The 25,813-nt window shown below is 41.7% G+C and overlaps 2 protein-coding genes across 5 annotated transcripts in view; one reads left to right on the forward strand and one right to left on the reverse strand.

Annotated features, from left to right (window-relative positions):
* Window positions 1-15,674, forward strand: part of LOC115226195 — a 16,059-nt gene extending 385 nt beyond the window's left edge. The window contains exons 1-9 of one of the 3 annotated variants that reach the window (XM_036515024.1): window positions 1,034-1,051; window positions 3,523-3,556; window positions 4,945-5,817; window positions 7,217-7,278; window positions 8,352-8,417; window positions 9,642-9,751; window positions 11,583-11,660; window positions 12,150-12,241; window positions 14,143-15,674. In XM_036515024.1, the coding sequence (XP_036370917.1) occupies window positions 1,049-1,051; window positions 3,523-3,556; window positions 4,945-5,817; window positions 7,217-7,278; window positions 8,352-8,417; window positions 9,642-9,751; window positions 11,583-11,660; window positions 12,150-12,241; window positions 14,143-14,168 (1,344 nt within the window). In that variant the 5' untranslated portion in view covers window positions 1,034-1,048 and the 3' untranslated portion in view covers window positions 14,169-15,674. Of the gene's footprint in view, window positions 1-477; window positions 1,052-3,522; window positions 3,557-4,944; window positions 5,818-7,216; window positions 7,279-8,351; window positions 8,418-9,641; window positions 9,752-11,582; window positions 11,661-12,149; window positions 12,242-14,142 lie in introns of those variants that run through there. The other 2 variants (XM_036515025.1, XM_029797205.2) reach the window with 2 other exon arrangements.
* Window positions 15,675-18,244: 2,570 nt separating this feature from the next.
* Window positions 18,245-25,438, reverse strand: LOC115226242. Of its 2 annotated transcripts, none has more exons than XM_036515011.1 (6): window positions 25,403-25,438; window positions 24,520-25,343; window positions 23,465-24,475; window positions 22,338-22,507; window positions 20,489-20,626; window positions 18,245-19,366 (listed from the first exon to the last, which is right to left on the reverse strand). In XM_036515011.1, exons 3-6 carry the CDS (start codon window positions 24,318-24,320, stop codon window positions 18,368-18,370), a joined length of 2,163 nt encoding a protein of 720 aa, XP_036370904.1. In that variant the 5' UTR covers window positions 24,321-24,475; window positions 24,520-25,343; window positions 25,403-25,438; the 3' UTR covers window positions 18,245-18,367. The 2 variants fall into 2 exon arrangements, with proteins under 2 accessions (XP_036370904.1, XP_036370905.1); XM_036515012.1 differs by having other exon boundaries at window positions 18,245-18,976; window positions 19,037-19,366; window positions 23,465-25,343.
* Window positions 25,439-25,813: the final 375 nt, after the last annotated feature.

Genomic DNA, 25,813 nt, shown 5'->3' on the forward strand with positions numbered 1-25,813 from the left:
GTCCTCTTACCCTCCCTCTCTTTTAGCCACCTTTCGTTTTTTTCTCTCTCCTTGTTCCTCTCTTTCTTTTTTCTCGCTATTTAATCCCTGTCTTTCTGTCTTTCCCTCTTTGTTCCTCTCTCACTTTCCTATATCTTTCACAATATCTCCCTGCTTGTTACCCCTCTCTCATACGCTTTTACTCTTTCTAGTTCACGCCACATTCCCTCTCTTTTATCTCTATGCTTCTCTCACTCCTCTACGTCCTCTTACCCTCCCTCTCTTTTAGCCACCTTTCGTTTTTTTCTCTCTCCTTGTTCCTCTCTTTCTTTTTTCTCGCTTTTTAATCCCTGTCTTTCTCTCTTTCCCTCTTTGTTCCTCTCTCACTTTCCTATATCTTTCACAATATCTCTCTCTCACACATTTCTTTTTTCTTTCTCTCTCTCTCTCCTGTTTCACCCTCCCCTTACTCCCCAACAAAACACAGAGGCAGCCACTACGTAGACACCTCGTCTGCTAGAAACAACAACCACACTTTTCTTATTAAGCAAACACAAAAACCGGTACAACATAATGTGTAGTCCTAGATTCACTATGCCTAGATAGTCACGACTGGATCGCTCGTGATCGTGTGCTTGCTTGATCAGCCCTGACCTATGGTCAAAAAATATGTACACGAGGGGGAGTCTATGTTGGCGCACTGCCTGCTAGAAAGAGCAGCTAAATGTCCTTCGAACTGCAACATACAAGAGATCATGTAGATTTAGATGTATGAAAAAAAAGGAAGGATGGCCATAGCTGGAATAACTTTGATCATAGGCCTTCTGAACTGGAATAAAACAGCTTTTATGCATAAACAATGAATGGGTTGTGTGGTTGCTCGATCTGGTAGAAATAGTAGCCAAATCTTCCACAAATCAGACCCTGGTGTCTCGTGTATGTAAATGTGTATTAGCCGACGAGGGAGACCCTTACATAGCAGCTACATATTTTGGAAATAGCAGCCAACTCCCTCAGATCACCCGCTGACGTCTTTATGTACGTCTGAACCAATGAATGATACCTCTACATGGTAGGTAGACTTAGTAGAAATAGTAGCCAAATCTCAAATCACACCCTACTGTCTGGTACTACTAGCGAGCAGTGTAGTACCCTGCTGTCTCATGTATGTATGTATGTATAAAAGTTAGAACCAGTGAATAAGACCCCTACATGGTGACTAGACTTGTTCGAAATAGCAGCCAAATCACCCTCATCGCACCCTAATGCCTTATGTTTGCATGAGTCGATGAATAAGACCCCTACATGGTGACTAGACTTGTTCGAAATAGCAGCCAAATCACGCTCATCACACCCTAATGCCTTATGTTTGTATGAGTCGATGAATAAGACCCCTACATGGTGACTAGACTTGTTCGAAATAGCAGCCAAATCACGCTCATCACACCCTAATGCCTTATGTTTGTATGAGTCGATGAATAAGACCCCTACATGGTGACTAGACTTGTTCGAAATAGCAGCCAAACCACGCTCATCGCACCCTAATGCCTTATGTTTGTATGAGTCGATGAATAAGACCCCTACATGGTGACTAGACTTGTTCGAAATAGCAGCCAAACCACGCTCATCGCACCCTAATGCCTTATGTTTGTATGAGTCGATGATAAGACCCCTACATGGTGACTAGACTTGTTCGAATAGCAGCCAAATCACGCTCATCAACACCCTAATGCCTTATTGTTTGTATGAGTCGATGAATAAGACCCCTACATGGTGACTAGACTTGTTCGAAATAGCAGCCAACCACGCTCATCGCACCCTAATGCCTTATGTTTGTATGAGTCGATGAATAAGACCCCTACATGGTGACTAGACTTGTTCGAAATAGCAGCCAAACCACGCTCATCGCACCCTAATGCCTTATGTTTGTATGAGTCGATGAATAAGACCCCTACATGGTGACTAGACTTGTTCGAAATAGCAGCCAAATCACGCTCATCACACCCTAATGCCTCATGTTTGTATGAGTCGATGAATAAGACCCCTACATGGTAACAAGTGCTCGTACAAATAGCTGCCAAGTTTCTGGCAAATTTCTATAAAAGTGAGCCATGACAACATTTAATAATATAGTCTAGGTCACTACAGTTATGTCTGAAAGGGAAGAAAAGCGAAGGGGCTGGTGTTAAAACAGTAAGGGCTTGTACTATGTATCACATTGTTGCACGCATGGATTCAAACTTGCCCTATCGCGCACCCTACACCCTTTCTCTTTCCCCACACACGCATATTACACTTGTATATATAAATAATAAATAATATATATATTTATACCATTTCTTCCTAACATATAGGTAGATAGATAAATAGATAGACAGACAGATAGATAGATAGATAGATAGATAGGTAGGTAGAAAGATAGACAGATAGATAGATAGGTAGATAGATAGATGGAGAGAGACACACAGATAGATAGGTAGGTAGAAAGATAGATAGATACCACACTTATAATTGGTTTCGGTATAACTACTGGTTCGTATATTAATTTTGTTCTTGTGATAATATTTTCAATACATATACAAATATGGTTTTGCATTTATCGATTTTACAAATGGATTTAGCTAAGTAGCTAATCTCCGTATATTTATTACACTCGAATAAATTACTAATATTTGTGTGTGTATGTATATATATATATATATATATATATATATATATATATATATAATATATATATATATACGGAATCTTAATTATATATATATATTGCTGATTACCTTAAAATTTTGTTTTAGAATTTAATAAACATGTAGCTTGTCTTAAAAGATTCTACAGTAGTTTTCGAAGCCATCAAATTGCGAAGACGTTGATTATTTTTAAAAATTAAAAATAATATTTTTACTTTTAATAATTGGGAATTCGTCGAGAGACGTCACTGTGCAATCTGCCCATATTATTTAATATCAACATCTATATTTAATTATTTAGAGATATATTATAATTAATATATATATATATAACATACATAATATATAATATATATATATATATATAATTAATATCTTAATATCAATTATGATATGGATAATGGCTACGAAGTTATGCCAAGTGCGTGATTAATTATAAGCAACAAAATAACCTTGTAAATATTCAATAAATGTTTGGCTTTGCACTTGTATTGAGTCCTTTAACTACCCACATATCATTGTTAAGTCTCTGGAGTATAAAAATATTGATTCTTTTTTTTAAACAATTATGTATATATATATGTGTGTGTATATATATATATATATATATATGTATATATATATATATATATATTGGTTAATATCTATATATGTGTGTGTTTATTAATAAATATATTTATATTTAAGTGTGTGTGTGTGTGTGTGTGTGTATACATGTATCAAATACTTATATACGTATATAGGACACAGCACATATTCGCATTTTCTGTTGGTATTTTATAGATTTCTTTAATTTCCGTTCCAGCTTTTCTACAGACCTTCGTCATAAGTGTTAACTAATTTAATTAATTTTTAGAGTTTCTCATTGAGTGAGCTTGCACGTGATAAAGGTTCGTTATGTTTTAATTTTTGTCTTTTTTTTTTAATTAGAAATAAATATCTTTAATTAAATTAAGGAATTGCGTATGTGTGTGTCTGTGTGAAACACGTGTGTGTTGCCGGTACACATATATACAGATAGATATATATTTTATATATATATATATGAAGTTGCAGTACTACTAATATAGTAGTAGTACCCGAAATATATATGTACGTGCGTATGTTTCAATCGGTTGAAATCACATTTGCTTCCCAACAGCATTGTTCTGGGTTCAGTCCCACTGCATGGCACCTTGGACAAGTGTTTTCTACTAGGACCCCTGGCGAGACCAAAGACCTGTGAGTGGATTTTGTTTCAGTCATTTGACTGTGGCCATGCTGGAGCACCGCCTTTAGTCGAGCAAATCAACCCCGGCACTTATTCTTCGTAAGCCTAGTACTTATTCTATCGGTCCTTTTTTGCCGAACCGTTAAGTTACGGGGACATAAACACACCAGCATCGGTTGTCAAGTGATGTTGGTGGGGGGGGGGACAAATACAGACACACAAACATACACACACACACAAACACATATATACATATATACGACGGGCTTCTTTCAGTTTCCGTCTACCAAGTCCACTCACAAGGCTTTGGTCGGCCCGAGGCTATAGTAGAAGACACATGCCCAAGGTGTCATGCAGTAGGACGGAACCCGGAACCATGTGGTTCATAAGCAAGCTATTTACCACACAGCCACTCCTACGCTTAGCAACATTTCATCCACCTTTATGTCCTGAGTTCAAATTCTGCTGAGGTAGACTTTGCCTTTCATCCTTTCAGAGTTGATAAAAATAGGCTCCGGTTGAACACTAGGGGGTTGACTTAATCGATTCATCCCCTCCCACAAAACCACTGCCCTTGTGGCAAAATTTGAAACATCATCATCGTTTAGCGTCCGCTTTACATGCTGGCATGGGTTGGACGGTGCAGCTGGGGTCTGGGAAGCCAGGAGGCTGCACCAGGCTCCAGTCTGATCTGGCAATGTTTCTGCGGCTGGATGCCCTTCCTAACGCCAACCACTCTGTGAGTGTAGTGGGTGCTTTTTACGTGCCAGACGAGGCTGGCAAACGGCCATGATCGGATGGTGCTTTGTACGTGCCATCGGCACAGAGGCGAGGCGAGGCTGGCAACGGCCACAATCGGACAGTGCTTTTTACGTGCCACCGGCACGGAAGCCGGTCAGGGCGGTGCTGGCAAGGGCAACATTCGGATGGTTCTCTTATGTGCCACCAGCACTGGTATCACAGCTACAATTTCCATTGATGTTGATCGATTTTGATTTTGATTTTGATTTTATTATTATTGTTGTTATTATTATTGTTATTATTATTGTTGTTGTCTTTTTTCTGTAGACGCTGTGGAAACTGAACAGGAAATGGGTCGAAATAAAACGGAATCTGAAAATGAGAATAGTCAAAGCAAGGCAGGGAAAGCCGTCGACAAGGATGCATCTTCGAATTCCCCGACCAAGTCCGACGTGACAAAACCTGTAGAGAACGGTAAAAATTCCTTGTCGAAGAAGAAGGACGGGGAAGAAGTGGAGAAAAGCTCTCCTTCCACAGACGTCCAAACCGCGGATAAATCAGACCAGGAAAGCTCCAGTGCGCCGGTTGAAGGAGAGGACGAAGTTGAAGGAGAGGACGAAGCGACCACAGACACGAATGAAAAGCAGAAAGAAAACCCTGAGGCACAAGTGGAAGCTTCACAGCAGACAGCGCCAGCTATGATTGTACCTCAAGTTGTAGTTAAGAGGGGCCGTGGTCGTCCCAGGAAAAACCCATGCAAAATTGAGCCACCAAAACCGAAACGAGGTCGTGGCCGACCCCCAAAGGGCCTCTCACAGAAAGCAGCCCCTGGTACTGCACCCGGGCTTTCGTCCTTGTCTGCTGCCGAGAGGAGTAAGATTGTCAGCGAGCAGATGTCTGAGATAACCGTGAAGAACGAGGCTTTTACCGATTGCGAAGAGAACGACGAATACCAGAAAGTGAATCATGGCCATTCTACGGTGAACGGAGACATGGCGGCGCGGAGCAAGAGCCGCAGCTTGCCGTTCAGGAAATCTAAAAGACGATCAATACCAAGAATTAATCTGGAAGACTTTGAAGACGATAGTGAGGAAGAACCTGTTCGAAAGAAACGGTCAACAAAGCCAAAGAAATTCCCGCCCAGTGGACCACGACTGAAAATTACTCCACCATCTGCTTCGAAAAAACTCCGAGAGACAGGTGAGATGCAAATTTTTAATAATTAAACATTTTACTTTATTCTCATTTAACGGTATTTTCCGATGTTGTTATTATTATTATTATTATTTACTTTATTTACATTTGACGGATATTTGTCCTCATCTTGTTTGTTGTTAACACTTAACGTTTCGGCTGATATACCCTCCAGCCTTCATCAGGTGTCTTGGGGAAATTTAGAACCTGGGTTCTCATTCCTAAGGTATTTTTCGATGTTATTATTATTATTATTATTATTATTATTGAGTGAGCAGCAGTGCATGCCATCAAAGTGACACTGGGGTCAAATATACGAAGCCCAGTATACCCATCATGACTACCCGTCTGATAAGGGTACACCAGGCTCTTGCATCACAACCATATGTGCGCGACATGGTGATCTCATATCAAGATAAACAGCACATGACCTTGCAGGTGGGGCCCAGTTAGAATTTTCTTCGGATCGAGTAACCCATCCCGCTCAAAAGGTCCCTGAATAAGGTTTGTTTATGGACGTTGAACGAAACACCCGTGTTTCCAGAGGTGAATTATTCAAACCCCAAAGAATCCCTCTCAACACATGGCTATGATGCTCCCCCACTACTTCTGCTCGTGATCAGAGATGCACATATCGTCAGCCACTAAGGGACATGCTCAACTGGTTAAGGTCAAACAACTGACAATTATTATTATTATTATTTACTTTATTTACATTTGACGGATATTTGTCCTCATCTTGTTTGTTGTTAACATAACATTTCGGCTGATATACCCTCCAGCCTTCTTCAGGTGTCTTGGGGAAATTTAGAACCCGGGTTCTCATTCCTAAGGTATTTTTTGATGTTGTTATTATTATTATTATCATTATCATTATTATTATTATTATTATTCAGGTCACTGCTTGGAATCAAACTCCGAATCTTGGGGTTAGTAGCCTGCGCTCTTAACCCCAAAATTTGGAGTTCGATTAGGGAGCAAATATCTAAGAAAAAGTGGGAGTGGATTGGTAGCACAATTAGAAAACACACACCAAATGTAGCGAAAGTGCTTTAAAGTGGAAACCGGTTGGGTATAGAAAGAGAGGTAGGCCTAAGAACTCGTGGCGGAGATCAACACAGAAGGAACTAGAGAAAGGGGGTCATTCATGGCAGAGTATAAGTACAGAAGTGAAAAATTATACGACATGGAATTCAACTATAAGTGGCCTACACTCCGTGTTGGAGGGCTAAAGGCAGAAAGAAAGAAAGAAAGAATATACGACTCTGGCATCGGCCATGACTTTGACTATGATCTTACTTATTAGCATAAATTTCATTAATTGCTAATTAACAATTAATTATGATTGTTGTGTTTCTTGTTTGTGCGATTACCTTTATATGTCATCTCTCTTATTTTATTTCAGAGCAACACCTAACGGCTCAGGTCGATCGTCTTGCATCCCTTGTGGACCGACTGGAAAACAGGGTCAGTATTTATACATACATTGTGTGGGTGGGTCATCATCATCATTGTTTAACGTCCGCTTTCCATGCTAGCATGGGTTGGACGATTTGACTGAGGACTGGCGAGCCAGATGGCTGCACCAGGCTCCAATCTTGATCTGTCAGAGTTTCTACAGCTGGATGCCCTTCCTAACGCCAACCACTCCGAGAGTGTAGAGGGTGCTTTTATGTGCCACCGGCTCGAGGGCCAGTCAGGCGGTACTGGCAACAACCTCACTCAAATCTTTTTACATGTGCCACTGGCACAGGTGCCAGTAAGGCAATGCTGGTAACAATCCCGCTTGAATGGTGCCCTTTTACGTGCAACCAGCACGGAAGCCAGTTAGCCGCTCTGGCAACGATCACGCTCGGATGGTGCTCTTAGCACCCTACTAGCACGGGGCTCAAGTGCCAGTAAGGTGATGCTGGTAACGATCACGCTCGGATGGTGCCCTTTTATGTTCCACCGGCAAGGAAGCCAGTTTGCTGCTCTGGCTGGGTGTGTTTTGATATTCGGGAGGGTGGGTCCTTCTTCAATTCTCCCCTCTTTTTTGCACCCTCACCCCTGTTTAAACGTTCCTTGCTCAGTTTCTCAGCATAGCACTTTGACCAGAAAGAGTGGTAGGGATCTTGCTTTCCAACCACATGGTTCTGGGTTCGATCCCACTGTGTGGCACCTTGGGTAAGTATCTTCTACAATAGCCCCAGGCTGAACAAAGTGGATTTGGTAGATGGAAACTGAAAGAAGCACATTGTGTGTGTTGCGCAGGGTGTGTGTTTATGTAACTTAGTGGTTTGTCCTGTCTTTTATTCAGGCATAGTGTATCTAGGACTACATTATCTAATGTGTCCTTCCTTGTTGTTTAGCCCCAGGTCAGTTCTAATCCAGCAGACCTAGGAACAAAGCTGTTCCAGCTGTGACCATCCTGCCTTTTATTCAGGCATAGTGTATCTAGGACTACATTATCTAATTGGTTTTTCAGCATTGTTGTCTTTGTTCTTAGAATGTGTTTATTGATTGATTAATTAATTTTCAATTTAATTTTCTCATTGCAGATCAATCTTGATGGTTTGGTGGATGAAGACACAGATATCGAAACGGATTTAGAGGAGGATGTACAGGTAAGGTACCTGGTGTGTGTGTTTGTATAGCATATATGAATATTTAGGTGTTCATATGCAGTGCTGGTGTTTCGTTACTGGCACCCATGCCGGTGGCATGTAAACAGCACCCTTCAAACTTTGGGTCACACAGGGGCAGTGACAAGTGACCAAGATCTTTGGCGATATACTGTGCTTGAGAAGACATATCGAGCCAGGTGAGATCATAGTTGTGGTCAATGCCAGTGTTTCGTAACTGGCAGCCATGCCATAAAAATGACACTGGGGTATAAATATACGAAGCCCAATATACCCATCATGACTACCCGTCTGATAAGGGTACACCAGGCACATGCATCACAACCATATGTGCGCGACATGGTGATCTCATAAAAAGATAAACAGCACATGACCTTACAGGTGGGGCCCAGTTAGAATTTTCTTCTGGTCAAGTAGCTCATCCTGCTTGAAAGGTCCCTGAATAAGGGTTGTTTAAGGATGTTGAACGAAACACCCATGTTTCCAGAGGTGAATTATCCAAACCCCAAAGAATCCCTCTCAACACATGGCTATGATGCTCCCCCACTACTTCTGCTCGTGATCAGAGATGCACATATCGTCAGCCACTAAGGGACATGCTCAACTGGTTAAGGTCAAACAACTGACAAGCAAATCTGTGGTATTGAGCAGGATATTTGCTGTAAAACCCATCTTTTATACTAAGACAAAACTATGTACATGATAACACTTCCAATCAGTTAAGATCAGAAGCCATGAGAGCCACTGCTTGGTACTGCATCAGGGCATTTATTATTATTATTATTATTATTATTCATCGTCATCATCATCATCATCGTTTAACGTCCGTCCTCTATGCTAGCATGGGTTGGACAGTTCGACCGGGGATCTGGGAAGCCAGAAGGCTGCACCAGGCCCAGTTTGATCTGGCAACGTTTCTACAGCTGGATGCCCTTCCTAACGCCAACCACTCCGTGAGTGTAGTGGGTGCTTTTTACGTGCCACCTGCACTGGTGCCAGGCGAGGCTGGCATCGGCCACAGTCGGATTGGTGCATTTTATGGAAGCCAGTCGAGGCGGCACTGGCTTCAGCTACGATTCGGATGGTGCTTTTTACGTGCCACCGACATTATTATTATTATTATTATTTTTTTTTATTTATTTATTTATTTATTATTTATTTATTATTATTATTATTATTATTATTTTTTCTATCTTTGTCATTCAGGTTCTGCTGTTGCAAAGAAACTACAACGTGAAGAATGAACTAAAGCGAGACTTCAAAGACATCGTGAAGGGTTACATTGAGGAACTTGGTGCCGAAAGTGGATGTCTAATGTAAGTACGGTGCCAAGACCTACTGGTTGGCATACAACAGCTCCCTTTTCATCACCCCTGGCCCCGATCTGATCTGGCAGTGTTTCTACAGCTGGATGCCCTTTCTAACGCCAACCACTCCGAGATTGTAGTGGGTGCTTTTTACGTAGTAGAAGACACATGCCCAAGGTGCCACGTGGTGGGACTGAACCCAGGACCTTGTGGTTGGTAAGGAAGCTATTTAACACACAGCCACCCATGCACCAATATATATATATAAAGGCGGCGAGCTGGCAGAAACGTTAGCACACCGGGCGAAATGCGTAGCCGTATTTCGTCTGCCGTTACGTTCCGAGTTCAAATTCCGCCGAGGTCAACTTTGCCTTTCATCCTTCCGGGGTCAATAAATTAAGTACCAGTTACGCACTGGGGAAGTCGATGTAATCGACTTGATCCCTTTGTCTGTCCTTGTTTGTCTCCTCTGTGTTTAGCCCCTTGTGGGTAGTAAAGAAATATATATATATATATATATATGGCAGGCTTTCAGTTTCCATTTACCAAATCCACTCACAGAGCTTTGTACAATCCCACAGCATGGAACCTTAGGCAAATATCTCTTACTATAGCCTTGGGTTGACCAAAGCCTTGTCAGTGGATTTGGTGTGTGTATATATATATTTATATATATAATACATGGATTTCTTTCATACAGTTTCTGTCTATCAAATTTTATTCTCATGGCATTGGTTGTCCTGTGGAGTTATAGTAGAAGAACTTGCCCAAGGTGCCATATAGTGGGACTGAACCTGAAACCATGAGCTCGCAGTGTGTGTGTGTTAGTTTAATTAGTGATGGTGTACATGAGGGGGTGCTGAAAAGTTTCTGGCCTTAAGGGTATTAGGAAAGGGCTGGCTGGAGGCCCAACCTTTCAAGTTCTTTTACAGGGCTTAGAAAAACTGAAGGACCGCTGCAATAAGTGTGTGAATCTGAGAGGAGAATATCTATATATATAAAACTGTAGTTGTGTGAGTGTCTGTCCCCTTCGATTTAGATTCCTAACTACTCCCACATTTTGCGGTGCAGTTTAACCAAATTCGGGTATCTTATAGTCGTGATTCATATCGAGCCCGTCTGGGTATTAGCGCGCGTCTACGATGAGTCTACGATTTTAAAAATAATTTAACATCATTTTTTATTCCATTTTAATGCATAATTTTTCGTGTGTCGATGGCGGCGGAGTTGGCGTCCATGGTCACAGCTGCACCTGTTTGCTTCTCCCCCTTCTTCCCTCCCTCGTGAAGCTGTGGGGAAGGGAGTGTAAGGAAATCAACGTCGTAAAGCGTTGTCAAGGAGACCAGCGTTCTTTTAGAACAACGACTTCATGGCTTGAAGACACCAAAACAGAAATGGCTAAGAAAGCCCGAATTGGCATCTATAAGGGAAGTAGCTCTCTAAAAATGCTTATATAGTTATTTCCCTTACAAACCCGAGCAACGCCGGGCGATACTGCTAGTGTTGAATAAAATCATAAGTAACTGATTCTCCTGTATTTTCTTCTACTCACAGCCAAGAACTTTCCAGCACTCTCTCACATTCACATATAGATATATATATGAGGGTGTGCTGAAAAGATTCTGACGTTAAGGGTCTCATGAAAGGCCTGGTTGGAAGCCCAACGTTCCGAGTTCTTTTACAAGGTTTGGAAAAACTGAAGGACCGCTTCTGTAATTGTGTGAATCTGAGAGGGGAATATGTTGAATAGAATACACAATTAACTGATCCTCCTCTATTTTCTTTAACCCAAAGCCAAGAACTTTTCAACACCCCTTCGTATATTTCGGTATCATTACAGCGCCAGTACCAGGTCTTACAAGAACTCCGGGAAATTTACAGTTTACGAGATATGGAATGCTGAGACAGATCAAATGATGTGAGTTGCCTATCGACTTGAGTATATAATCTATATTCATCTGTCTGTCTATCTCTACATCTGGTTTTTTTTCTCTATGTCTGTTTATCTATCTATCTATCTGTTTATACGTCTGTTTGCCTGTCTGATTGTCTATCTATGTATCTTTTTGTCTATCTATCTATGTATATGTCTCAGTTTGTCCACCTGTCTGTTTACCTGTTTGTCTATACCTCATTTTGTCTACCTGTCTTTCTATACAGTTGTCTGTCCGTGTGTCACTATATCTGTCTATGGCGGCAAGCTGGCAGAAACGTTAGCACGCCGGGCGAAATGCTTAGCGGTGTTTCATCTGCCGCTACGTTCTGAGTTCAAATTCCGCCGAGGTCAACTTTGCCTTTCATCCTTTCGGGGTCGATTAAATAAGTACCAGTTACGCACTGGGGTCGATATAATACACACACACACACATATACTACTACTTCTATTTTTTTTTTGTTTGTTTGTTAGATTTTTCAAGAAGTCCGTCAACAAGATCTTCTCCAATGATAGCAACAGTATGTTAAAAACGACCCCTGTTGTCAAGACCATGAGCATCCCAGGTAACGTCTAGAATCACTGTGTGTGTTTACGTCATCATCATCATCATCATCTGTTGTTTATTAAACTGCTAATCTATATATATATAAAATAATAATAATAATAATAATATTAGGGAGTAAATCCAAACTTACAGAGAAAAATTAGATTTAGGATTAAATCTAATTTTATAGTATAAATATATATTATATTAAATTAGAGATAAAACCACTATTAGGCAAATCAAACAGTGAAAATCATAAACCAATACATAGAAATAAAATTAATTAAAAAAATATAAAATATAAAAAAAATTTTTTATATTTTTTTAATTAATTTTATTTCTATGTATTGGTTTATGATTTTCACTGTTTGATTTGCCTAATAGTGGTTTTATCTCTAATTTAATATAATATATATATATATAAAGTATAGAAGCCATCTTAACATGGCTAACCACATAGGGGAGGGGGTGTTACTGTAGCTTTATAGCCCCAGGAGATCGGCGTCTCCAGCTGGCTTTAGACACCATTTCAGTGCCCTTGAAGTATTTGCAAAGGGAGGCCATCCCTTCCTCGCAAGCCTGAGTGATACGCTCGGACTAGTTTCGGGATTTTTGTCCCTTGTCAGCGGGCGGTAACCACCAGGTCGCGATGGGAGGGGGTGTTAAGATGGCTTCTATACTTTACATTATCGAGCGATTACTGTTTCAATCTCATTCTGAGATTTAATTATGCTATATATATATATATATATATACGCGAGAAAGAAGCAACAAGAATGGATAGGTTTTTAGTACGATCGTTTCATACAAGGACAGGTTTTATTAAAAGTTGCAAAGATTACAGCATATAAACGAGTCCCGTACTCATCAGCTAAAATACATGTAAGTTCTCTAGACATCCTAGTGTTTGAGGCTATACTCATGAAGTAATGTAGATAATTAAACACATTTCTAAAGTTCATTAAAGTTCTTTAAAGATGATGTACATTACTTCATGAGTATAGCCTCAAACACTAGGATGTCTAGAGAACTTACATGTATTTTAGCTGATGAGTACGGGACTCGTTTATATGCTGTAATCTTTGCAACTTTTAATAAAACCTGTCCTTGTATGAAACGATTGTACTAAAAACCTATCCATTCTTGTTGCTTCTTTCTCGCTTATAATCACCCCACATTACTGTATTGTTAAAACAGTATAGTTTTTTTTGGTGCATCTAAGTTAGGTACCATATTCAAGTAAATTCATTTAAATTAACTTGAATCTTTATTGCTCTTTGTATATATATATATATATATATATATATAAGAAATGCTGTACGTTCGTTTAAATAATTAAAAACCACCGGTCACATGGTATGCACGAGTTTTATGTGAACTTGTCAGGTTTTTTTGGGGTTTTTTAAATTTTCTATTTCAATCAAAATAATCAGGGACACACAATTAATTCCATTGCTACAGAGTTACAGATGAGATAATGTTGCCAGGAATACCTGCATCGGGCATGGTTTTATTCAACATATTCCCCCTCTCAGAATCACACACTTATTGCAGTGGTCCTTCAGTTTTTCTAAGCCCTGTAAAAGAACTTGGAAAGTTGTGCCCCTGCCACCCTCAAGAAAAGAAGTGTGCCCTTCTAACCAAAGTTATTATGCTCTTTTCTTCTAGAATTGTATTCCCTTCTGGCTTTGTGCCCTCCCTTCGGAAAATTCTAGGGACCTTGTCCGATACAGGTATTCCCTGCAACACTATAATTGCACACACACACATACATATTTACACGCACATCTGTAGTGATGATGATGATGATGATGATGATGATATAAATGCCTTTTTTCCATGACCCCCCCCTTTTTTTTTTACATATTTATCTTTCTTTTTTAGATATATTTTAATGCCCTTTTTTTCCTTCTTTCGCAGCTTCCTGGTGGCAAAAATGCAGCTAATTTTATCAACCAAAGAATTTACTACTACAACTACTATTACTACTACTACTACTATTACTATTACTACTACTACTACAACCATTACTATTACTTTACTATTATTACTGCTGATTACGCTATTGTCCTATAACCACCACCACCACCACCACCACCACTACCACCATCGCGCTACTGACTATACCACTATGATGACGACAACCTATTTGGGTCTTGTTTTCCCTCCACCACCACCACCACCACCACTACCATTACTACAACCCCCTCAACTATCACCAGTGCCACCACCAAGGAAAAACCATCTGTCACCTTTGTGTTACCTCTCGATTCGTTTTAATGAAGATTTGTAATTAACAAAGATTCGTTTAGCTGTGCTGGTGTTGTTTGTTGGGTTTTTTTTTAAGATGTTTTTGTTTTTCGTTTCTTTCTTTACATCGTAATCTTTTCGTGATATTCTTCTTCATAATGTTCGTCTCCTTGGACGTTTGTCATTGTTTAACAATCACAATGCTGACGTTGGCATTATCATCATCATCATCATCATCGTCATCATCGTCATAATCACCACCGTCATCGTCTTTGTTTCCTTCATTGTTATCATTGCCATTTAAAGCAATGACACACAGTCACTGACAGTGATGACGACGACGAGCCCCAGTCACCATGCTCCACCACCCCAACCTCGCCCTCTCCATCGCTGTTGCTGTCATTGACCAAAACATCGACGATGACAACACCCTCTTCCCCTTTTTCCACTGTTGTCTTCGTCGTCATCTTCATTGACATCCTCTTCACCATCTTCATTTTTATCATTACCATTTGTCGCAGCAACCTAACACCATCACCGACAATGATGACGATGACAATAAGAAGCCTCAACTACCCTCACTCCCACCCCACCCTCTCCTTTCCACCCTATCATTGTCTCTCATCGTCATCATTGTTGTCATAGTCAAAAACATCAACAATGATGATGGTGACGGCACATTGCCCTCCCCGTCATCATTGTTGTCATAGTCAAAAACATCAACAATGATGACAGCGACGGCGCCTTGCCCTCCCCTCTACTGTCGTTTTTGTCATGATCATCATCGTTGCCGTCATTTTTGTCATTGACATTTTCATTGTCGTCTTCATTTTCATCATTGCCATTTGTAAGGAACAAGACATCGCCATTGCTGATAGCAACGACCACCCCCACCCACCCGTCACTCCCCCTTCATCTCCGTCTTTTTTGTCGCCGTCGTGAATATCATCGTCGTCATTGACCAAAGAACCATCATTTACAATGTCGACATCACCTCCCCTTTCCCTCTAATGCTATCATCGTCATCGTCATTATAAACATCTTCATTGGCGTCATCAGACATCGACGACGAGATCACCACCACCAATGACGAAACATCCCGTCATCATCTTCGTTGTCAGTGACAATGAACATGATGGATGAATTGACCTCCACCCCACTTCACTGCTTCAATGAAAATAAAATACCATTTGTTCTTGTTATTGTTGTTGTTGTTTCTTTCAACCCCAATCCAGTAGGACCTACATTCAGAGCCTCTCCATCCATGACCTTTCCATTATTTTCCTTTTTTGTAAGTGAAAAGCAACTAGGACCGAATGGAGCTTGTAAATCATATTCTATTTTTAATCGTGGAAGCAAAACTCTTATTTGATTGTTGGTTCTTTGGTTGATTTATATGTGATTGTTTAACCCTTTCGTGACCACCCCGGCTGAAACCAGCTCTGGCTCTGTAGTACAAATATCTTGTTTTCATAAGTTTTGAATTAAAATCTTCCACCAATCCTTAGTCACAATTTATGTTCCTAACACTAGCTTAATGATAACTAAGTTATTTTACTAAATTCTTTGTTATATTTAAAGTAATTGAAAGAAACACAGAGCATCTCAGCAGAAATATGGTAACAAAAGGGTTAAAATATATAATAGAGAAACAATTCTTAACCCTTTTGATACCAACCTGGTTGAAACCACCTCTGGCTCTGTGGTACAAATGTCTTGTTTTCATAAGTTTTGAATTAAAATCTTCCACCAAACCTTAGTCACAATTTATGTTCCTAACACTAGCTTAATGATAACTAAGTTATTTTACTAAATTCTTTGTTATATTTAAAATAATTGAAAGAAACACAGAGCATCTCAGCAGAAATATGGTAACAAAAGGGTTAAAATATATAATAGAGAAACAATTCTTAACCCTTTTGATACCAACCTGGCTGAAACCACCTCTGGCTCTGTAGTACAAATGTCTTGTTTCCATAAGTTTTGAATTAAAATCTTCCACCAAACCTTAGTCACAATTTATGTTCCTAACACTAGCTTAATGATAACTAAGTTATTTTACTAAATTCTTTGTTATATTTAAAATAATTGAAAGAAACACAGAGCATCTCAGCAGAAATATGGTAACAAAAGGGTTAAGATATATAATAGAGAAACAATTCTTAACCCTTTTGATACCAACCTGGCTGAAACCACCTCTGGCTCTGTAGTACAAATGTCTTGTTTTCATAAGTTTTGAATTAAAATCTTCCACCAAACCTTAGTCACAATTTATGTTCCTAACACTAGCTGAATGATAACCAAGTTATTTTACTAAATTCTTTGTTATATTTAAAGTAATTGAAAGAAACACAGAGCATCTCAGCAGAAATATGGTAACGAAAGGGTTAAAAAGGGTGAGAACAACAATGCTAAAACGTATTTGAAACAATGGACAACAGTCGAAATATCATAATGGGTGGGTAAAGCAGCATCCTTAAAACTTTGGTGAGGCACAAGGAAATTTTCATCCTGAAAATGCGACCCCATGAAAAAAGAAAAAAAAAAGTCTAGGAACTACTGCTATAGGCGCAGGAGTGGCTGTGTGGTAAGTAGCTTGCTAACCAACCACATGGTTCCGGGTTCAGTCCCACTGCGTGGCATCTTGGGCAAGTGTCTTCTACTATAGCCTCGGGCCGACCAAAGCCACTCCTGCGCCTATATATATATATATATATATATAGGCGCAGGAGTGGCTGTGTGGTAAGTAGCTTGCTTACCAACCACATGGTTCTGGGTTCAGTCCCACTGCGTGGCATCTTGGACAAGTGTCTTCTGCTATAGCCCCGGGCTGACCAATGCCTTGTAAGTGGATTTGGTAGACGGAAACTGAAAGAAGCCTGTCGTACATATGTATGTGTCTGTGTTTGTCCCCCTTAGCATCGCTTGACAACCGATGCTGGTGTGTTTACGTCCCCGTCACTTAGCGGTTCGGCAATAGAGACCGATAGAATAAGTACTGGGCTTACAAAGAATAAGTCCCAGGGTCGATTTGCTCGACTAAAGGCGGTGCTCCAGCATGGCCGCAGTCAAATGACTGAAACAAGTAAAAGACTATAGAAGAAAACAGATGCCCAAGGTGGCATGCAACCTCCTTACCACGCCCCCAAGCCTGTGTCTGAGCACAGAAGTAAATAATGCCACCCTGTGGTACCTACTTACAGCCAGGTGGACTGCAACACTCTTTAAGAATCATGGTGCAACACAATTAACAACAACAACAACACAAAAGAAATAACAAAAAAGACATTGCTGTTATTATTATTATTATTATATCAATTTTTAAATACTTTTTGCAGTTTATTTTTTATATTTATTTACTGGCCAAATTGAGAATTTTATGAGAGAGAGAGAGAGAGTGTGTGTCTCTGAATGTGTATGTTTATTTGTATGTGTGTGTGTGTGTAATCCTGTCTCTGTTTGGATATGTTTGAGTGTGTGTGTGTGTGCCTCTTTGTATCTGTGCATGTCTGTGTGTTTGCATATGTGTATAACTGAGTGTGTGTGTATATATATGTATATATATATATATATACATACATACATATAGATGCATGTATATATGTGTGTGTGTGTGTACACATGTTTGCGTGTGTGTGTGTGTGTATATATATATATATATATATATACATATATATGTGTGTGTACATGTTTGCGTGTGTGTATATATATGTGTGTGTGTGTGTATAAAAAACTATCAGGGTGTATCTATGTATGAATACTTGCATCTATATATGTGTATAACAAACCTTAAGTATCTGTATACACACATGTATATATGTGTTGTATATATCTGTGTGTGTGTGTGTGTATAACTGTCTATGTGTATGAATGTATGAACGTGTGTGCATGTGTGTCATTGCTCTGTCAAGAGAATATTGTCACATTTCTTGAGACTGGCGCCGAGTTCGTTGACCAGTTTCTGTCTCTTCAACAGAGCAATGTCTTTCTCCAAAGCGATCACCTCCATTTTGGCAAGATGTTCCTGCGACATAAACGCCATCCGTTGTTCGTGTTCGGCACGATGGAAGTCCAAGAGGTGTTCCTCAAAGCTCAGACTCTCCTCCACCACCTCTTCCAAACCGCCAACCCCGCCGACGCCAATTCTGCCGCTTTTCCCGACCGCCGCCGCCTCCGAGAAGTCCATCGCGGTGGCAGCGGCAGAAGCGGCTGCAGCGGCCGCTGCTGCCGAAGACGCAGTGGAAGCCGACGACAGCGGTAGCAGCCGGACCATCCCGGCCGCGGCGGCAGCAGCAGCGGAGGAAGCAGCCGACGCCACGGCGTTGCTGCTGCCATTGCCGCTGCCGGTCTTGATGTTGCTGTTGTTGACAATGAAGTTGTTGTTGTTGTTGGTGTTGCGGATTCCATTGAAATTCATATTAATGATGCTGGAATATCCGTCATCAGCAGTGTCATCATCTTCGTTATTGTCATCTTCATCATCATCAACAACCCCACCACCGCCGCCGCCACTAACAACAATACCACAATCATCAACAACATTACTACCACCGCCGCCACCAGCACCAATACCACTCCCTCCGCCATGACCACCACCACCACCATGCTGATGACCACTATCTATATAATAATCATCGTAGTCATCGCAGAGTTCCACCTTCTGGTACACCATAGAGTTCTGATTGGCCGCGGTGGGGCCGGCAGTGGAATATATGGGCAGTTGGCCCGAGGGGCTGCTGTTGCAGTTGTCCATTTGGTCGTTGTTGGTCGGAAATTCTTCGAAGGCTGCCTCTTCTTTCTGGACGAACATCTGGGACTGAATCTGGCTCAGCTGTGAAGACGATAGTCCGCAGAGGTTGCTGGACTCCATGGTTAACGGGGTCGACTTCTCAAACTGGAAATTAAAAAGAAAAGGAAAACGATATATATATACTGGAAAAAGTATATGTATTTGTGAAGGGAACCGACTTCTTGTCGACAACTATGATTGTCACATGCCGATGACGGGTCAATACCCTGAAACTCGAGTCCGTGTGTATCATAAGTTGAAGACGGGAAGGATGACTTCCCTTTGCAAATACTGATAGGGCACAGAAAGTGTATCTATAGCCAGCTGGAGGTGTCCTCCTGGGGCTACAAACTACAGTAGCATGCACCCTTAGGGGTTAGCCATATTCAAATGGCAAATATACGATACATATATATATATACACATATGTTTTGCATATACACGTATAAAAAAATCAACATGAATGGAAATTGTAGCTGTGATACCAGTGCCGGTGGCACATAAGAGAACCATCCGAACGTGGCCGTTGCCAGCGCCGCCCCAACTGGTTTCCATGCCGGTGGCACGTAAAAAGGACAATCTGATTGTGGCCGTTGCCAGCCTTGCCTGGCCTCTGTGCCGATGTCATGTAAAAAGCACCATCCGATCGTGGCCGCTTGCCAGCTTCGTCTGGCACCTGTGCAGGTGACACATAAAAAGCACCCACTACACTCTCGGAGTGGTTGGTGTTAGGAAGGGCATCCAGCTGTAGAAACACTGCCTTATCAGACTGGGCCTGGTGCAGCCTTCTGGCTTCCCAGACCCCAGTTGAACCGTCCAACCCATGCTAGCATGGAAAGCGGATGCTAAACGATGATGATGATGATGATACACACACGTTTTGCATATACATGTATACATATCTGTACATAAATACACATACATACATACATATATACAGTCCAGCTGTGTCTTTTACAATAGCCTTGAGCTGACCAAAGCTTTGTGGGTGGATTTGACCCTTTCCTTACTGTATTTATTTTGAGGGGCTCTCCGTTTCTGTCACTTACTTTAAATATAACAAAGAATTTAGTAAAATAACTTATAAACACTCACAATGCCCGGTCTGGGAATCGAAACCGCGATCCTACGACCACGAGTCCGCTGCCCTAACCACTGGGCCATTGCACCTTCACGGAGACTAATTAACTCACAGGTAATTGCAAACGAAGCTACAAAAATACTCACGGAATTTGTCTGGATCAAGAATTCTGTGGTTTCTTTCTTTTCAGCTGCAAAATTTGGTTTCAGGGGCCAATCGAATTGCAGAACTGAATTCTTTCTGTGTTGGAGAGCCTTCTTCAGTGCCTTTGTGTGGGAATGAACCTGAAATTGGTAAAATGCTGCTTAGTTCCATATAAAGATTGAACTCACTACCTCGTGATTGTGAGCGCGGCACTCAAACCACTGTGCCATTGTTTTCTTTGGTTGCTTCTGTGTCTTCCAACATAGAAACAATGCAACAGAGACTTTAGAAATAAGATTTACACTCTGAACAATCTAAGAAGGTATGTGCAGGGTTAACAAATATTTTTACTGGGCAGAGTAGCAACAGGTATTGACCTTTTAAAAAGCGGTGAGCTTGCAGAACGGTTAGCACACCGGGCGAAATGCTTTGCGGTATTTCGTCTGCCGTTACGTTCTGAGTTCAAATTCCGCCGAGGTCGACTTTGCCTTTCATCCTTTCGGGGGTCGATAAATTAAAGTACCAGTTACGCAATGGGGTCGATGTAATCGACTTAATACCTATGTCTGTCCTTGTTTGTCCCCTCTATGTTTAGCCCCTTGTGGGTAATAAAGAAATAGGTATTGACCTAGTACATAATAATAATAATAATTAATTCTTTTTATTGGCCACAAGGGCTGACAAACATGATTGGAAAACATAAAGGGACAAAACAAGACGAAAGGTTACAAAAGGTTTTGTCCGATTTTCGAAAGAAAAAAGGGCCGTGTAAAACAAGCTTTACAACAACGAAAAAATTCAACAATTTACAAAACTCCCAATAGAGGAGACGCTTCGAAAAAAGGAAAGGCCTCATGTGGAAAAACCCATAAAAGCCACGGGAGCCTGGTCAAAAGGGGGGGGGTAGAGAGCCCCTTTCTCCTTTTATAATACCTTTTTCAATTACAGGCGAAACCTCAGAATTGGTCCAGACAGAAAGATAGATGCGAATAGGCCAGACATCATATTGAAAGACCTCAAACAAAAATCATGCCTCCTCATTGATATGACTGTCCCAATCGATATAAACGTATCTGTCAAGACCTACCAAGTATAAAGATCTTGAAGACTAAAACAATACCTATTTCTTTACTACCCAGAAGGGGCTAAACACAGAGAGGACAAACAAGGACAGACAAATGGATAAGGTCGATTATATCGACCCCATTGCGTAACTAGTACTTATTTAATCGACCCCGAAAGGATGAAAGGCAAAGTCGACCTTGGCGGAATTTGAACTCAGAACGTAGTGGCAGACGAAATACCGCTAAGCATTTCGCCCGGCGTACTAACGACTCTGCCAGCTCACCGCCTTCTAAACAATACCTGTTGTCATAGGTGCCCTGGGAATGATAGCAAAAGGGGCTGATTGCTACCTAGTTCAGATACCAGGAAACCCCAAAAATGGCAGAAATTCAAAAGATAGTGCTCATGGGAACTGCTCATATCCTATGCAAAATACTTTAAACCTTTAGTGTTTGCATTACTCTGCCAAAATAATGCTTTTTCATCCAATTGTTTTGAACTAATCATTCATTAATCTTGTACTATAAGATTTTGATGAGGTAGCTGTTAATTTTTAAAACGATATTGTAGGGTTGGTGTGAGAGACCAGATCTGGCCAGTTTGAACATAAAACAGGCAGAATACTTTTGGCCGGATTTGGCCGGTTTAAATGCTAAAGGGTTAAAACAAACAAGTCCTGGGATCGATTTGTTCAACTAAAACCCTTCGAGGCAGTAAGCCTCCAGCAGGGCCACGGTCAAATGACTGAAACAAATAAAAGAGTAAAAGAACAAAAAAAAAAGATACCTTTCTCCATTTGACTTTCTTTATGGGTGGCACCCACGCGTACTCCGGCTCCACGTGGCTTCCTATCAGTTTCACCTCCCACATACCTATCTGGTCGGAATGCATGGTGAGGAGAACTTTGAAGGAGCAGCGGTGGCCCATCTTGGCCCGTTCGGTCTTCTTCGGACAATCTGGCAAAAAAAAAAAAATGAACACAATAAAAGAATTATATTAGACACGTAGTCCAGTCCCTGCCAGAAAAAACAACATATGATGATGATGATTATGATGGTGGTGATGACGATGACGATGACGGTGATGATGCTGTCATCATCATCATCGTTTAATGTCTGCTTTCCATGCTAGCATGGGTTGGACGATTTTGACTGAGGTCTGACGAACCAGATGGCTGCACCAGGCTCCAGTCTGATCTGGCAGAGTTTCTACAGCTGGATGCCTTTCCTAACGCCAACCACTCCGAGAGTGTAGTGGGTGCTTTTACGTGCCAATCAGGCGGTACTGGCAATGGCCATGCTCAAATGGTGCTTTTTACGTGTTACCTGGAGCCAGTCCAGCGGCACTGGCAACAACCTTGCTTGAATGTTTTTTTCCACATGCCAGTAAGGCAACGCTGGTAATGATCACTCTCGAAATGGTGCTTTTTACGTGCCCACAGGCACAGAAGCCAGACAGCTGCTCTGGCAGTGATCCTGCTCGGATGGAACTGTTAGCGCTCCACTGGCACGGGTGCCAGTCATCGAATTTGATTTCAATTTCGATTTCACTTGCCTCAACAGGTCTTCACAAGCAGAGTTTAGTGTCCAATGAAGGAAAAGGTACGCATAAGTGGGCTGGTTACGCCCCTGGCATAAGCCACGAGGTAAATGATGATGACGATGATGATGACATGTTAAAAGCACTGATGATGGTACCACATAAAACGCACTCAGTACACTATATAGAGTGGTTAGCATTAGGAAGGGCATCCAGCTGTAGAAACCAAGCTAAAACAGACTATGGGACTAGATGTAGTACCTGACATTGCCAGTTCCTATCAAACCGTCCAACCCATACCAGCACAGAAAAACAGACATTAAATGGTGATGATGGCATACAAGCAAAGATATCGAAAGATCTGAGAGACTTACCAACAATGCAGTCCCCAATTCCTCCACATTTTCGTCGACAGCTTCCTTCGCCGTTGCACAGGAGATCCTCTTTCACAACAATGCACCTCCTGGAAGGGGTGATTGCGAACACGGGATGGAATATATCGGTAAGAAATCCGTTGGGCCCTTCTTCGATACCCACCAGATCTTTGCGCATAATTTGCCTGCCTTTCCTTATCATGACGGCCTGGTTGAATTTCGGCTTGCTCGCCAAAAACTCCACCAGTTTCTCCTGCGGCACACATTCAGAGTCACACTTCAACAAACCGAACGTCTTATCGACATGTTTGTTGTTGTTTCTGTAGTTGTTGTGAGTGATGGTCGTGGTGGCGGTGGTGGTGATAGCATTTGTGGTGGAAGCGGTGGTGGTGTTGGAGGATGAGGCGGAGGAGGGCGTGTTTAACGATGATGATAATGACGATGGTGATGATGATGATGGCGATGACGATGTGATGCTGCGGCTGTTCACGTGGCGCTGTTGTTGTCTCTGTTGCTGGAGGTGGCGATAGCGCTGCTCCTGGAGGAGATAGTGCTGGCGGCGGAGCTCACTGTTGGCGGTGCTCGTTGTCGTGGTGACGTTCGAAGCACCGCTGCTGTTGTTGCTGCTGCTGGTGCCGTTCGTATCGACGAGGTGGTCCTCAACGGAATTAACTGTGGTGGTCGCGGTCGGAGAGTCGTCTTCAATGTGAATAACATGTTTGTTATCGTCGTCGTCATCGTTCTTACTAATAATAATATCAATGTTACTATTATTGCTATTATTATTATTATTATTATTATTATTATTGTTGTTATTGCTAATACTATAGTTTTCAGATTTGATGTCGCAGTCCATCTCTTCTTCGCATTCTCCCTTTCTTCACAAAAGGCCCCCAAGTCCAGTTTGGCTCTGACCTAGTCCGGACTCGAATCTCCCTCCTTTAACATAAAACTCCAGCCTGGCTTCACCTGGTCTCGAACTGCCGTCCTTTACACGAAGCTCCAGCCTGGCTTTACCTGGTCTTTAACTGCCGTCCTTTACACGAAGCTCCAACTTGGTCTTGTCCCGGTCTGTAGCCTGCTCGGTTTGGTCTTTTCTGATTGTCAAGCACTTTCCCTTCTATGCCGAAGTCCAGCCTCGTCTCGCCCGGTCTTACGTGAATTTTATTTACGTAAAAGTCCACTCTGGCTCTTCTTGATCTTCGGCCAGTCCGGTCCGCCCTTATTTGATCCTTAAATTCTACCTCCACATAAAACTCCAGCCTGGCTCACCCCTGGTCAATAACCTGCTCGGCCCGGTTTTCTCTGCGCTCGAACCGGCTTCCTTTAATGTAAAATTCCAGCCTGGTCTTGAAGCCGTCCGGCCATTTCCTTCTATAATTTCTAACGTAGCACTGGCTGTCCCTGGTCTTTAGCCTGTCCGGCCTGGCTTTGTCCTAGTACACAGCCAGTCCGGCTTGGTCTTGACCGGTCTTCCTTTAGTGTAAAACTCCAGTTTAAATCCTGTCCTGATCTGTAACCAGTCCGGCCAGGACTTCCTTGATGTCCAACCTCTCCCTGCCTTGTCCAGTTTTTAGCTAGTCCGGCCTAGTCTACAGATTGTCCGGCCTGGCTTTGTCCTTATCACTGACCTGTCCAGCGTGGTTTTCTCGAGTCTGGAACCGCTTTCGTTTAATGCAAAACTCCAGCTGGGCCTTGTTATATTTCCGACCAGTGCAGCATGGCCTCTAACGCCTCCTTTTACACTCAAGTCCAGTTTGGCCTGGCTCGCTTTGGCCATTCAACATATTCCTTTATGTCAAAGCCCGGTGCTGTCTTCAACCGTTCCCCTTCGTATAAAAGGTCCGGCCTCGGTTAATCATTAATAGAACCTGCTATACTCGCACACACACACACAGACAGACACACACACACACACACAGACACACACACATACACACACTTCAGTCTTGAACAATCTTTACATATTTTTCAATATTTCATCTCATATAAAATTTAAGGTACTACTCGAGAACAGTGGTCCCGGTGCGAGCACTCGCGTACTCGCGCTAGCTAGTCGTGACTAGTCGATCCTACGACTACCTAGCAGGTACTACTTGAGAACAGTGGTCCCGGTGCGCGTACTCGCGTTAGGTAGTCGTGACTAGTCGATCCTACAACGACCACCTAAGCAAAGTAAATAAAACACAAAATAAATATTTATTTTTTACACCAAGTAAATAATTTTTTTTAAACAAAGTAAATAAAACACAAAGTAGGGATCGATTAGTCACGACTAGCTAGCCCGAGTACGCGAGTGCGCGCACCGGGACCACCGTTCTCAAGTAGTACCAAATTTAATTTTCGAAA

The sequence above is a fragment of the Octopus sinensis genome, linkage group LG29, assembly GCF_006345805.1.
Source record: "Octopus sinensis linkage group LG29, ASM634580v1, whole genome shotgun sequence".
In the NCBI taxonomy this organism is placed as follows: domain Eukaryota; kingdom Metazoa; phylum Mollusca; class Cephalopoda; order Octopoda; family Octopodidae; genus Octopus; species Octopus sinensis.

Excerpts from the sequence above, each read along its gene's own strand:
- LOC115226242 (XM_036515011.1), bottom strand. The coding sequence starts at position 24,320 with ATGGACTGCGACATCAAATCTGAAAACTATAGTATTAGCAATAACAAC. Across the intron at positions 22,508-23,464 it reads AATTGGGGACTGCATTGTTG|ATTGTCCGAAGAAGACCGAA; the intron begins GTAAGTCTCTCA and ends TTTTTTTGCCAG. Across the intron at positions 20,627-22,337 it reads AGAAAGTCAAATGGAGAAAG|GTTCATTCCCACACAAAGGC; the intron begins GTATCTTTTTTT and ends TACCAATTTCAG.